At 39.4% G+C, this 16,338-nt stretch overlaps 1 protein-coding gene across 1 annotated transcript in view; it reads right to left on the reverse strand.

Annotated features, from left to right (window-relative positions):
* The window catches only part of fgf11b (fibroblast growth factor 11b), a 53,456-nt gene extending 41,413 nt beyond the window's left edge, over window positions 1-12,043 (reverse strand). The window contains exon 1 of the mRNA XM_037749661.1: window positions 10,166-12,043. Within this exon, the coding sequence (XP_037605589.1) occupies window positions 10,166-10,358 (193 nt within the window). The 5' untranslated portion in view covers window positions 10,359-12,043. The remainder of the gene's footprint in view (window positions 1-10,165) is intronic.
* Between the last annotated feature and the right edge of the window lie 4,295 nt (window positions 12,044-16,338).

Below are 16,338 nucleotides of genomic sequence, written 5' to 3' on the forward strand. Positions count from 1 at the left end.
TGAAGCATACCCTGCTTTATGGTCTATGTGATTCTAAATGGGACCATAATTTACTAAATGAACATCATGCTGTATTGAAGAAGACTTGAAACTAGCAATTGAGACCGTAAACTCATGTTTACAATGTTTAATGAGGTAATAAATCAAGTGAGAAGTATAGGGTCATTTTCTCATAGACCCGGAGGTTGTCCACTGACAACATCACACCTGAATTGCCCTTGCTACGCTCGCCTACAATGCATAAAAATTACGTTTGTTGAAATATCCAAGACGTTCTGCTTTGTAAGACAAGTGGAAAACAAATCAGAAACCTAGACCTTACAGTTTCTTACAAGTTGAGGTTAGGGGAAGCCCGAGGTTATGGGTTACTAAGTTGTGACAACAAAATACTGCTATTATTATAGTGCTTATTATTCATGAACAGGTGAATTTCAAATGTAGTATGACGTACGCAGGTCTCTTGCAAAAGACATCTTGATCTCAAGGACCTAATTAAGGTGGACAATTTGCACATCTTGAATCAACTGTTAACACTGGTTACAGGTGATAACACGGATAAATTGGATTCTGTGGATTTTAATTTTAATAATTTCAGTCTGCAATAATAGTGACTTCTTAATGCAGTCCGTACATGTGTACACAGAGGGACATTATCTTTTTGGTATCTTAGAGTACTTCCTGATTCTCTCGCAGTGCATCTCCCATTCATGCAACTCCTCCTCCTCTCACATCCTCCCTACCTCTCCGTCTCCTTGTCTTCTCATCATTACCTCTATAGGTGTCCTCCGTCCTCACTGTCTTTCTCTTGTTAGGGGTAAATTCAATCTGTCCTTGTCAGCTTTAATCAAAGCACCCACAGATTCAATTTAGCAGGTGTGTGTGGGAGGTTAAGGTGGCGTCTTCAGGACGACACGAAACAAAAGTGCACACATCCCTCCGCCTCCTCACTTTGAATACGACTTAAGGCCATTGTCAACAGCCTCTCTACAGCTCAATATCTTTTCTCAAGACAACTCTAACTGCTATAATACTCATGGAAAAAGTCACTTATCCCCCTGATCCCTTCATGTGCACTGACTTTATTTGCTGAGTGTTTTAAGTGCATCTGCAACCCAGAGCCGTAAAGTTAGATAAACCTTTCAAAATTAAAAGAAATACATAAACAAATCCCTTAATCACTATGGATTTCTACTTTATATAAAACAAGCTGACAGATTAGGGTTCAAAACTTTGTTGTGTCATTGTGGTTTTAATCTGATGCGTACATGAACAGCTGCCCCCACCATCTTAGTCATTTGACACCATTTGGTACCAGACACTGTATTTAAGTTCCCTGATGAAGCATGGGGGTTGTTCAAAGCTGGAAAATCCCCAGAAATTGGATGACCTCAACAGCAATCAACCGCTAATCTTTTGTCTGTCTCGTCTAGATGCAGACAAACAGAAAGCTGTTGTTTCTTGGAAATCTTTCAGAATTGGATTAGGGCTGGAAGTCGTCAGCCCTAAGCAATATAAGTAATATATAATATACCAGTTTCACTATGGTGAAACCTTCTAGTTTATGGGAGAGAGGAGACAGGTGGCTCATAAACTCTGCGAAACAACCCAAAAGTTCCACACACTAAAATGTAATTCATGAATGAAGGACCAAATCGTTGTAAATAATGTGAGAACAATTGACAGTGTGGTTGATTTTTTTGGTTCTTTCACAACTTTAAACAACACCCATAGACATCAGAACATGAATGAAACCTTGAAGGAGTACATATAAAAATTAAAGTAGAGCTGCGACGATTAATCGATTAGTTGTCAACTATTAATCGCCAGCTATTTTGATAATCGATTAATCGGTTTGAGTAATTTTTTTTAAGAAAAAAAGTCAAAATTCTCTGATTCCAGCTTCTTAAATGTGAATATTTTCTGGTTTCTCTGCTCCTCTATGACAGTAAACTGAATTATCTTTGAGTTGTGGACAAAACAAGACATTTGAGGATGTCATATTGGGCTTTGGGAAACACTGATTGACATTTTTCACCATTTTATAGACCAAACAATGAATCGATTAATCAAGAAAATAATCAACAGATTAATCAACAATGAAAATAATCGTTAGTTGTAGCACTAAATCTAAGAGTGTGATGCATTTAAGTAATTTCTAATTTAGCCATAGACATTAACGGTCTTAAACTGTAGAACACCCAACCTGCTTTTGTTTATGGTACTTTTAAGTGTGTTTGATGTTGCAGTCCAACAAAGTTGCATCATACAGTTCACTGTTCACTTTGTTACGTTTAATTAAATCCAAGGTGAAGGAAGTTTACTATATCTTAACACTAATAGTAGAATTTCATGAAAGTTTAGGGATTATTGTGATAATACTGTTTACCGTGATATTTTTGGCCACAATAATCGTAGCGTTAAAATTACGTACATACCCGTACGTTTCTAATGAACATTTAATTTTTGGTGGTTATGTTTTGGCACTCACGACACTTGGTTATGGTTAAGGAAAGGTTGTGGTCTTTGTTGAAAAAAATCAACAGTGACTTGAAGCACGAGATAGGATGTGTACTTTTTAAAAATGTAACCAAAACCAGAATCTTTCCCTTAATCAAAGTGCTTTTATTGCCTTAAAGGTAGGGTTGGTAATGCTGAGAAACCAGCGAGAGTACACTAGATTAAAAAAATTATCCAACTGAAGCACCCAGTCCAGTGTTGCCAACCTTTTCCCAATGAAAGTAGCTAGCAGCACTAGCTCCACAAGTCCCGAAATCTAGCAAGAAAGTCATCAAGTCGGCAACACTGACAGTCCGTCCCTTCAGGCCTCGCTCCTAAGCCAGTCTTCCAAAATCATCATTACAGCCACAGATATCAAAGTTTTTTTCTTTTTTTTTAGTCAGAGCATTTGATTTATTGATTGCCGTTGAGATGTAATGAGAATTTCAACAAATTTAACAAAAAATATATTTGAACAGCACAACCAATCCTACCTTTAACTCCCCCTAAAAATTTGGTAGCAAATTTTAAATACTTCTCTAAAACATTAAAGCCTCATGTTCAAGGACGCAACAATCAAAAATCAAAAATGTTGGTATTGTTTATTAAAAACTCAGTTTTATCTGCTTCATCAGGACTGTGTGGGAGTGGTTTGACCAGGTTTGATTGACAGTGGCCCTGGCAACATTAGCGGCAACCCACCTACTGTCATCACATTTTAAGTGCATTGAAGTATGCGACATCACCTTCTTCCATCTCAGCCTCGTCCACTTCAAACAAGTCACTATAGTGCTCGGACAAAATAATAGACAATATAGAATCTAACTAATCTAAATATCTCTTATGTGAAATAAGTTCACAAACTGTTCTAAATTTGGCAGAAAATTGTGTGTTCATGGAGGAGCTCATGTTATGTTTGGGGGCCTTTTTCACCTAACCTCCATAGCTCATCTATGTGAACAAAAAAAAAACACTCAAAATGTAGCTAACATAACAAATAAGTAGCGTATAAATGTAATTTATTTATAATCGTGCATCTGCAAGCAGTACACCAGCCACCGACATGACCCACCCACCCAACTTTAACCAACTGAAACACCTAAAACATTCATTGAATAGGAGAAACAGGCTCAGCTTTCAACCTACTTCATAGACACAAGAGTATTAAACAATAGAAGAACTCCATTTCTTGCAGTGACAGTTCACATCCAGCCCCGATGGCATCCCATCTCATGTTCTCCACATGCTGCCTCTATGACAGTCTGATTCACAGCTCTTTCCAGTCCCACCCACCTTCCCTTTAATCTCCACTGCTATCTCTCCCTGTACCCTCCTCTATCTTTCATTACCTCTTTATCTGTGTCCACCCCCAGCATTGCCACCCACCTCCACCTTTTGATACAATTTTTTTTTTCCCAGTAATATCTTCTCTTTAAAACCCTCTGTTTACCTCCACAGTCTCGCCCTCCCTCCCTGTCTCTGTCTCTTCCTCTGTCTCTCTCTCTGACCCCTGTCACAGGCAGTAAAGTTCTGATGAGAAGCTACCTAACACTGCATTGTCTGATCAGGTGTTGTTGAGTAAGCGAGTTTGCGGCCCCGATCTCCTGGGGTCAGCTTAATGCTATCCTCTGCTGGATCTCTCCTTGTAACCCGGCCCGCCGCTCCGCCAGTCGGGGCCTACATTTGTGCTCCGACTGTCGACTGGCCCCCTCGGATGCTTACTCCTACGACATACTACAGCGCAACTCCATGCCAAACAGTCCACACAATGCTACAAGATGTCTAGGTCTGCACTATATTTGCATGCATTAGTTTCTAATGACTCAGCTGAGAGTGTTGCTATTTTTAATGCTTATTTGTATTTCTACGATACTGTGAAGTCTATAGTGGCATTCCCCTTCTTTGTATCACATATCGGGCTAATTTTAGATTTAAATATCTCCATGCACACATGTGTTTGTGCAGTGCTCATTTGATCTAACTCAGAGAAAGGTAGTAAAGGTGTTACACGGGGGTCAAGCAGCTCGATATCCCTCCCTTTTCTAGTCAGATTCCACCTTGAACAAACTAAGAGGGTGATTATTGATTAATCGCTATACATTAATGAGCTGAATTGATCTGAAAAGAGGGCAGCAGTGCAGATCACTGATGGGCGGGGGAGAGTTTTTTTTATTGGTCAGGCCAGCAACCCTTGAAGGGGTTAATTGCATATTAAAGGACAGAACAGGACACCTATAGAGGAGGATGATGATGATGATGATGAAGAGGGGTGAGGCAGGTAAAGATTCTGTGGTTCTGTCACGGATCTCATCCAGTGTGAGCTTTGTGCCAACCACATGTAGAAGCAGCAAGGTTTATGTCCGTCCCCATCACTTAACTAGCACGTTGCTTTATGGCAGTAGTAAATATAGCCGGTGTGATGCTAATATGACAGATGAAAAAAAACTCTCCTTTAAAAAAGGATCTACAGAATGCTGTGATGGTGGAGAAAACGTGTAAATGTATTTTTCTGGTAACACGGTATTAACTAGGGCTGGGACGATTCGCCTATCTCCCGATTCAATACTATCACGATACTTGGGTGCCAATTCGATATGTATTGCGATTTTAAAATATTGCGATTCTACAAGTATTGCGATTCGATATTGCAATTTATTGCGATTTAACTTTTTTAACACTAGACCATGGGAAAAAGTTGAATCATACACTTCTAGGGACTTTTACTTTGGAAAATATCTAAATTAATACAGTAAAAATGTTTGATTTACAGCATGTATGTAGTCAGAGATGTCCATCAGCTCCGTTCTCTTTATGGTCAGCTCCATCGGGGTAATTTGAATGCATTTAACATAAATGTCAGTATATGGGTGCTCTGCAGTTGTAGCGTCGGCCGATATGACCACAGAGATGAGAGTGAAGGCTGGTTGACCGCAATACAATAACGTTTCCTGTCCATGACAGAGTTAGCATGCAGCTTTAGTCACGTCTCTGCTTTTCCTGGCAATGTGTGAAACCCAAAGTGTTTCCATACTTTACTGTATGTGTAGTTTTTACTACTTTGGATTTGACCTCCATTTTCTACTTTTTCGCTTCGTCTCGCGGCGGCTGCTCGCTTTTTGTTTAGGTTTAAGGATCAGGAACGGATATGACGTCACATTGCGCAGACTGCAAAAATAAAAGTGGTAACTTCCTTCTCAAATGAATGATTAGACTCAAATGAAGCAAATATTCTAGAATTAAAAAATTGATTTCGAAACCGTAAAAAAAAAAAAAAAAAAGCGATACATAGGTGAATAATTTTTTTTGCAATTTTGTTGTATATATACAGTATACTGTATATCTGGTAAAAATCCCAAAGTATTTCAGGCAGTTTTGTTTCTGTAAAAAGGTCAATAGCATAAATGAAGCAGATTTGTCTTTTCTCTCATTTTGAAACAAGAAGAGTAACACTCATTAGCTCTGTTTAAACTGTAGCAGGTGCTACTTTCCTTGCCTGTTGGTGGCAACATTAACAGCTCTACATCTGCACGTCTATCGGGTTAGTATATGTGGAACAGGCTGACAGTAACTAATTAGCTCCCCCACAAACTGCAGCCTGATAAGCATGAATAGGCGGATTTATGAGTTTGTGAGTGAGTTGGTGAGCCCGTTTTGCTTGACAAATACACTATATATATAAATATTTCAACAACTATTGGATAAGTTAAGATGATATTTTGTACAGACATTCATCGTCCCCAGAGGATGTATCCTAATGACTTTGGTGATCCCACTGACTTTCATCTAGTGCCATCATGAGCTTTTGATGAACATGGTAAACATTATGCCTGTTAAACATCAGCATATTAACCATGTCATTGTGGACTCAGTCTTGCTTTTTAACTTTAATTTGTAAAATTCATATAGACACTCTCGGTATATAAAGAACCACAAGAACATACTGTACAAAGCTTTCTTTCTCCACACTGGTACAGCATGCACATTCACAAATATGTGTAGTAGAATAATGTCATGTCCAAGCCGTCCTCATCGAAAAAAATGTCAGTATAGGTCGTCTGTGCAAGCAGCTTATTACAACCAATATTAACGTTTGTTGGTAGGCGGCAAACTCTTGTGGCTGTAGTGATTATGAAAGGAAGAAGTCAGGTGACGTAGTATAAAGAGTGGCAAAGTCCGCGTAGAGAGGAGGACAAGGTGGATGAACGGGTCAAACAACCACTGGACTTTCACCTAAGAGACCGCTGTTCATGTCCTGTGTTAAACCAAAAGTCAACACGTTGAGTTATTTTAAGTCACAGAACCACGTCACGTACTACGTCACGTACTTAACGTCGTAATTTAACCCAAACTATGATCTTTTCCTAAACCTAACCAAGTAGCTCCTGTGCCGTTAGCACCGTTAACTGCTTGCCTCCAGCTCAGCCGTCTCCATGTTGGAGCCGTGTGGAGGCAATCCCTCAATGCTCTGAATTTTGAATTTAGCACCTTTAAATAAAATGGTCACATGTTTAAAACTGCCACCATGCGACCGTTTCACAATGTTAAATAAAATGGTCATATATGTGTTTGTTTTGGGAGTCATTGACAAAGGACCTATTCTGTTGTCAAGGTATGAGGACATGTTGCCATGTCACACAGAGCCTTTCAGAACAAATGAAAACACTAGTAATATCCTCATGAAACCAAAATGATAATAACTGTAACTTTATGTGAGCGACCACAACAACACCAGACGAACATCTGGTATTATTACGTAAACAGACAGTTTTATAAAAACAGGGATTGTCCAGGCTACACTGAACAGATGCAAAAGAATGGTTCCAATGCACTTTTTCTAAGAAATAAAGCTGTCTTATTACAGTATGTTATCATTGTTATGTCACATTTGCGAAGTCAGTCATATTGAGCCACCAACATGTCTTTACGTTTATGTTTATTACCTGCCACAAATGCCACTCGATAAGCAAGACTTATTTCATTCCCAGACAAATTTCAAGTGAAGCTTTCTGCAATTCTTTCAATAAATAATGTACAGTGTCTTATCTACAGTACATCAGTTTTTTTCGCCATGCAGTGGACTTCAAAGTTTTTGAATTACAATGCTGTTTGAAGCATAGTAGACATGTGTGAACGCAGCGGTGCAGAATGAAAATGAAAGTCTTCATCAAGCACAAAGCTCTGCTCATCGCTCATCATTCTCACGTTCAATCTGCTTAGATGCAGTCTTTAGCTCTGCGGGGGGAAAAAAACACTCTAAATTCACTCTTTCTTCCCCAATCAGCCGCGAAAGTGTGTGGCCTCTTTATGAAGGATGTTTGTTCAGCGACATTTCTGTAATATGCATAATTTAACTTAAGCATACTACACTTACTAATTGTGCATGAATAAGGCAAAACATTTCTCAGTCAGGAATTAAATAATTCAGCAGTCTACCAGTCACACCAAAGGAGTAAAGAATACTGCACAAATAAATGAAGAAATCACATTACTCTCTCTACTGAATTAATGCAAGTGCATTTAGAAAAAATAAAAAGCTATTATGGAAAGGAATACACAGGGGGTTGCATATTAAGAAATGAAACAACAAAGTTTACTTTCCATTAAATGTTAAACATAGAAATTTGTTATCATTTATGAATATGTAACAAGAATATAACAACACACGCTGCACCCGCAAGCACAACATCAAGGAGATGTTATACTTTTAAATGAGCTAATTTTTCTTTTTCATTGACAAGAGAGAAGGTGATGTTGGCAACACATCACATAATTCTCCATTCAGAGCCTCAGTGTTGAAGTTGTGCTTTCAAAGAGAAAGTACATCAGAAAAGCTGACAGAGGAAGCCAGCACAGGGAAATGTTTTACACACATTTGGCTGTGTGGCAGGTTGTGGACATCAAGACAGCAGTACTGTAAGATTTACCTTTGAAAGGTTTACAATAGGGCTGTCGAAGTTAACGTGAAAATAACGCGTTAACGCAAATTCGTATTAACGCGACTCATTTCTTTTAACGCATTAATGCAAATTTTTAGTTTGTAGCGGGCTCCGTTTTAAATCTAGAGTTAGTAAATAAGTAAGTTCTAGTAAGCTAGAGAGATACTGGCGGGCTAAAAAACGTTCCAAAGTTACGCTAAATTTTGGCGAGGAAAAACTGGCGTGGCCATTTTCAAAGGGATCCCTTGACCTCTGACCTCAAGATATGTGAATGAAAATGGGTTCTATGGTAGCCACGAGTCTCCCCTTTACAGACATGCCCACTTTATCACTTTTTCACATGCAGTTTTGGGCAAGTCATAGTGAAGTCAGCACACTGACACACTGACAGATGTTGTTGCCTGTTGGGCTTAATTTTGCCATGTTATGATTTGAGCATATTTTTCATGCTAAATGCAGTACCTGTGAGGGTTTCTGGACAATATTTGTCATTGTTTTGTGTTTTTAATTGATTTTCGATAATATATATATACATACATTTGCATAAAGCAAGCATATTTGTCTACTCCCATGTTGATAAGAGTATTAAATACTTGACAAATCTCCCTTTAAGGTACATTTTGAACAGATAAAAAAATGTGCAATTCATTTGCGATTCATCGCAATTAACTATGGACAGTCATGCGATAAAAATAACAAATAATAGTCACAAAAATGACCAAACAATACAACATCTATTGAATTGTATATGTTGTAACCCAATTTTCCTAATCGACTTCCTAATCTCAATCGACCAATGGATTTTCCTCTTCCAACCACGATTTGTGCTCGAGTGTGTCCCTCACTGTATTCTGCAAATTCAATTAATCAATTCAAAACAGAAATCTTAACTGCTACTCAAACTATTCAGGTGTGTGCGTGTACATCTGTTAACGTTTCATTAACATTCCCAATAATTTCGCCCATTACATGAGACAACTATTCGTTGTACAATTGTATGCAATCATGTGTACATGGTAATGGGGAACTGAAATATGCACAGATGCATTGAATTCTACAATCTGCAGATGTGCATAAAACTAGAGAGAGTACTTAGACTGCATAAAACTGTAATGATGTTTTTTAGCCAATTTCACAATTTATTGTTCCTGCAGTTCTCCGTATAATTATATGTTTGAATGCAAAAGCCCCATTAGGTGTGTGGGAAGTCATTCCAGCTGAGTTTTACATTCGTTCAACAACTTTTGTTTATTCTTTTCTTTGCAGAGCTGAGTGCATTGGCTGCCATCGGTCAGTGTATCAAACAGGTGAAGCTGCCCTGAAAACAACTGCTTCTGTGAAACCATTAGGTTTTATTAGCAATGACAGCAACAGATATTGTGATTCCGTTTGGAAAGGTATTTTTAATACAATGTTGACCTTCTGAGTTTCAAATGCACAGGAGATAAAAGAGAACTGAATAATATGTTAGAGCTCTCTGGCAGGTCTTTGATTGACTAAATAAACCTGTGGGATTCTTTTTTCAAATTGAAATTTCAAAGTTGACATTATGACAAGAAATTGAAAGAATACATTTTATAATATGGATACATTTTGTGTTTTAATAATTGTAAAAATGTAAATCTCATTTGCTCCATTTTCTGTTGTTTTTTGAAAATATATAAGCTTTCATTTTTAGCCAAAATATACCAACAAGAAAAGGAACAAAGATGAAAACGATAGCAGTGACTCACCCGGTCTTTTCTCGTTTCGACCTTTTCGACCCCCGCATAGTCGCACTTTGGATATCAGGACCAGGATCTGTTTCTGGCACAAGGACTTGTTGCTCTTAGGACAGGGCTTGCGCTTGTTGGCTACCGGTCGGTTGCCTGGGTCCTCCTTGACCGCCCGTTTCTGTCTGATGAGAGAGCTGGCGAGAGCTGCCATCTTCCCCCCCTCTCACCTTTGGGAGGGGGGTTGTCTTCCTTCCCTGTACCCCCCCTTTCTGCTGGTTTGGCTTTTGCTTTCCTCAAAAAAAACTGGAGTAGGACAAACGGTTCAGAGAAGCCCCCACAGGGGAGATCGGGCCGTCTAAGTGGGTTAACAGGGAAGAGTTTAGTTTGAGGGTTCCCTTGGAGAGGGAAGAACTGGAGGAGATGCAAGTTCACCTGCAGTCCAATGTAAAGCCTCCTCTCTGACCAAAAATAACAAATATGACACTATAAGGGAGCACACGAAAAAGTGCCACAGTCACATTTTCAATTTGAAAAAGAACAGAAAGGTTAGAATGACTTTTTAAAAAGGGAAAGACGGAGACCTATTTCTACCCCTCTTCCCCACTCATTTTCACATTAAAGGGTGCCTCAATAGCCAAGTTCAAAATATGATATTGCAAAACCTACTTTGACTAGACAACAACCAAAAGAGAAGGCGCTCAAATGTTTTTACATATAAAAACACTTTTACTGAAGAAAAGTGAAATCATTTTGAATGCTAGGAAGCTCCTGAAAGCGCGAGAGAAACCAAACTGTTTGTCACCATTTGTGTAGTCCACGGAGGTCCAACTTTGCCTCCCATTTAAATGTGGCAGCGTGGAATAATGAGCCGGGGGTGCGAGCGGTAATCCAGCAGCCGACTTAAATCCAGAGGTAGAACGGCGGGCGGGACGTCGGCGGTCTTTGCGGGAATGAAGCCCTGAACGGAGCAGCAGAGACATGGACACAGACAGACAGAGATTCCTCTTCTGCCTCCGATGGCACGCTCCTTTCCCACAGTCCTCACCGAGACCCCCCTCCCTCCTCCTCCACCTCCTCCTCCTCCTCTTCCTCCCCCTCCTCCTCCTCCTCCCATCCAAAGTCAGCGAGCGGTTGTGAGAGTATGTGTGCGTGAATTCCAGCAGCCACCATCAGTAGAGGTGACATTCATGAGAGAGAGGGAGAGAGAAAGAGAGAGAGAGAGAGCAAAAAAAGAGGGAGGGAGAGGGAGGCTGTAATGTGTGAGAATGAGCGAGAGACTGGCAACAGCCACTTCACAAAAATCACTGCTCGCAGAGGCTACAATTTTGTTATTTCACAGCAACCCCCCTCCAAAAAAAAGAAGAAAAAAAAACTCAATCATTTTGACTGCTCTTCTGAAACAGAGAGACAGAGCCAGAGGGATGGAGAGAGAGAGAGGGAGAAAAAAAGAGTGCTTGAGGAGCAGATTGTGACAGTTCTCTGTCTCCTCCAGAGGAACAGCATCACCATGTGTTACCTCCCTGTCACATGCACCCACACACACACATACACACACATGGCACATCAGCATATTTTGTAGTAGAGTCTTCCCTGCTGTATAATTGTCTGTCTCTAGTCAGTATTCTTCTTCATCTTCCTCCCTGACACCCGCTCGTACAGTAGTAACCTCCACAGTCTTGTCTTGCGATTTGTTTCCTTGAGCTCTACATATGAAATGGAGGCAAAAAAAAAAATAATAAAGTGACTTTGTTCCCCTGAAACTGGCATTTAGTGTCTGACATATCTGACTGCTGGCTTACGCTAACCCTGACAGGAACATGAGCTTGGACAGATTGAGTTAGACAGCTAACCCTGCCAACACACACACACATACACACACACATACACGCAAACCCATATCATCCCTCGCTCTCCCTCAGCTCCCCTCCAACCTGCAAAAATACCCATACAAAAACAACACACACATATATTACGGATAGTGTTCATGCAGCTAACCCTCATTTAGATACAAAATGCGAGGGGCTGACATTTCTCCTATATTAATTTAGGACAAAACAAACTTCCACAAGTATCAGTATAGAGAGCACAAATCATGCTGACATACTTTTGCACGAAATAGCGGGTTGCTGGTAAATGACAATGCCCCGCAGTCAAGCATTTCTCATCTTGTTGAGTTGCAACAAAAACAAGGTTTTTTGCTTACCGTTTTCATTCTGCAAAACAACCTGATTTTTAGACAAACAGTATGTTTGGAGTAATGCAATGCTAAGCAAGTCTATTCAAACATTTACATAGATTTGTATAAAGTGAAATTCTCAAAAGGATGTCAGGCACCCTGTCTAAACTGCATGCTTTTGGCTATATGTATTGTGGATGTCAGTGGTATATGATCACAACGTACCCTCATACAACGGTTCGTATGATATCTTGCGAAAAGTTATTCCTAATTTTTCTTGCGTTCTCCCACGAATGTCCAACAACACGTGGCACAAGTGTCAATTTCCACTCCGGTCTTTTCAAAATAAACTCCGGTCTTCATAGGAAACAACTTGGTTAAGTTTAGACAACAAAACAACTTAGTTAGGTTAAGGAAAAGATTGCGGTTTGGGTTAAAATAATACATGAAATTGCCTAACTTAAGTACGAAAATTGCATGACAAAAACTACTTTGTTAGGTTTAGGAAAAGATCGCGGTTTGGGTTAAAATAACACATGAAGTTGCGGAACTTAGGTACGGAAATTGCGTGACAAAAACTACTTAGTTAGGTTTAGGAAAAGATTGTGTTTTGGATTAAGTAACACCGGAAGTGGCATAACTTAAGTATGGAAATTACGTTCCAAAAACTACTTAGTTAGGTTTAGGAAAAGATTACGGTTTGGTTTGAAATAGCTCTGGAAGTGGCGTAACTTAAGTACGGAAGTTACAGTACGTGACAAAAACTTCTTAGATAGGTTTCAAAAAGATCACGGTTTGGGTTAAAATAACTCAGACGTGGCTTAACTTCAGTACGGAAGTTACTCGACAAATAAATGAACGTTGACTTCTGGTTTCACACGGGGTACGAAAAGCGGTCTCCTGGGCAAAAGTCTGGTGTTATTTCACCCACCCATCCAACCCTACCTCCTCTGTATGCGGCGTGTGTCTCTCTTTATACATCCTGGTTCACAATTATATGAATTACAGTACATTAGTTTTTGTAGGTATAACTACGAACGATGTATGAGAACAGCCTGATGATCATGAATAAATTGTTAGATTTCTGCAGGAAATGTGTTCACCTTCACTGTTAGAGTACACCGGTGCGTACGATAGCTTGGTAAACCAGGGCCATGATGTAAAAAGCTCATTCACTATCATTGTGCGTCATGAATCTCTAGTAGAACTGAATATAAAAAAAACTCTATGAACATCTACAGTCCGGCCCCTCAGTCTCTAACTCAATAAATCAGCTAATCTGAGAGCTAATCAATCCAATTTTATTTGTCATGGCACCTCTTTTAAAAGCCAATTGCCGGGGAAAGCAGCAGCGGAAGCAACTTGAAAATGCAAGGTCGATTCAAATCGTTTCTAACAATGCCGAGCAAGGTCACTGTCTGTCAGGGCTTGATTGACAGGTGACAGCGGATGTTTGGTCTCCACGGAGGGGCGGGGGCTGAGGAGAGGGAACCCACAGATGAGATAATGCAGTTTGTATTGACAAGGAAACAGAAAAGATATTTTTTCTCCTTTTTCTAATGATTCGTTCTCCCTCCAAACATCCTCAGCCACGCACTCGCTTTCTTTCTCTGGTTCAAGAATCAATCTCCTAATGGACATCGCATTGCAAACATTGGCAAAGGTTGCTCTCTTTTATGCTTTCTCCAATCACAGGTACATGCCAAGTTACACCAAAAGAAAGCTAAGTGGGGGACATTAGACAGTCTCAAGGTTAACAAGTGTTTCCATCATTATAATGGAATTTCATGCACAACATCTAAGTGGACTCATTAAGAGTAAAACCACTTTTCTTGTCGTCCTAAGAGCTATCACCATATGAACACACCCCAACTAACAACTAAACACCCATTATGCCAGGACTATGTGTTACTGCCATTAGTTATTTCCCATTTATTACCATATAAATGTTAGTCTTTTGTCTTGCTCAAATATAATTTGTGCACAGCTTGCACACTTTTCAACAAGGTTCTTAAACTCGCATCTAATCACATTGAGGATTTACTGTGCGGGCTGCCTCAGCCCTATAGTGTCATTATTGGACCCTCTTTGGTGAAGTGGAGGAAAACCAATCTGCATAAATCAAAATGAAAGTAAGGAAATTTGAAATAGCAAAGAAGCACTCCGTCACGTGTCCGTGTATAAATTCTCGTCATCTGAATAATGCACAAAGGGGGATTAAATGCAGATGTTTTGCTAAAAACAATCCATGTCACAATCCCCGCATGCATATCAATTCACATGGAAGCCCAGGGTATTAACAGTATATCCTCTTTCCTGTTGAATTGTTTTTCCTAGTATAACGGATCACACGTGTTGTTGCATTCTGTGTTACCTAACCAAGACTTCTCTAATCTTTACTAGACCGGATCGGATGAATAGATACCATACTTTAGAGGTCTTTGCTTGGAGGATGGTGTGTTTCTGTTTCTGTATCCATCCCAGTGGTGGAAGGTAACCAACATTGTACTACAAGTACTGTACTCAGTTTTGAGGTACTCTACCAACTGTCTCCTACAAAATTCCGTTCCCATACAATTAAACTGCATTCTCAATTATTTTTTGAGGGAAACATATTTTATTTTCGCCCGGATAACTGTCACAGTTTTTAAAAAAAATGTGGTTAACCTTGTAAATTGAATTGCAAATTAATCGCACATTTTTTATCTGTTCAAAATGTACCTTAAAGGGAGATTTGTCAAGTATTTAATACTCTTATCAACATGGTTTGGGCAATATAATATACTTACTTTATGCACATGTATGTATATATATATTATTGAAAATCAATTAACAACACAAAACAATGACAAATATTGTCCAGAAACCCTCACAGGTACTGCATTTAGCATAAAAAATATGCTCAAATCATAACATGGCAAACTCAAGCCAACAGGCAACAACAGCTGTCAGCGTGCTGACTTGACTATGACTTGCCCCAAACTGCATGTGATTATCATAAAGTGGGCATGTCTATAAAGGGGAGACTCATGGGTACCCATAGAACCCATTTTCATTCACATATCTTGAGGTCAAAGATCAAGGGATCCCTTTGAAAATGATCATGCCAGTTTTTCCTCACCAATATTTGTGAACGTTATTTATCCTCCTTTGCAACAAGCTAGCATGACATGGTTGGTACCAATGGATTCTTCAGGTTTTATAGTTTCATATGATGTCAGTATCTTCACTCTAGCTTTAACACTGAGAGCGTTACAACCTACAAATCGCAAGTTGAGTTAATTTGTTAAAGAAATTAGTGGTGTTAAAACGAATTAGCCTTAATGCGTTATTATCACGTTAACTTTGACGACCCTAAAAAAACCCATCATAGTTTGGTTTAAAATGGCTAAGTGAACATTGACTTTTAGTTTCATACGGGACACAAGCAGCGTCTCCTGGGGGAAAGTCCTGTGTTTGTTTGACCCATCCACCACCTCTCTTGCCCGCTTGTAGCGAATCTCTCCTGTTGTTCTCGTTATGCCACATAACCTTCAATAACGTTAGTATTCCTCGTAATTTAAATTAACAGTCGCTCAATACACTACATCACTTGCTCTGTGCCTCGCTCGTTGTACTACGTCACTTGTTGCGGCCTTCCGCGGACTATTACAAACGCAACTCTACTTTACATGAACATTTCCACTTTATGCTACTTCAAACATCTATTCCACTACCGAACTAATCCGCCAATTATTAACAATTTTCATTATTTCACAAAATCAATTTCTCTATTTGTGTTTTTCTCTGTGCTTTTCTCACTGGTTTAAATTGGGAGAGAAAAAAGATGACGTCACATACTTCTATCAGGATTTAGCAACATGTCAAAAATGTGATGACAGTCGATGTTTGTTTATGTTGTCAGGCCACTGTCAATCACATCTGATCAAACCACACATCCACAGTCCTGATGAAGCCGTCTCAGTCAGCCGACAACACTTAATAAATAAACCAAAGATGTTTTTTCTTTTCAAAA

The sequence above is a fragment of the Sebastes umbrosus genome, chromosome 17 (assembly GCF_015220745.1).
Source record: "Sebastes umbrosus isolate fSebUmb1 chromosome 17, fSebUmb1.pri, whole genome shotgun sequence".
Lineage (NCBI taxonomy): Eukaryota > Metazoa > Chordata > Actinopteri > Perciformes > Sebastidae > Sebastes > Sebastes umbrosus.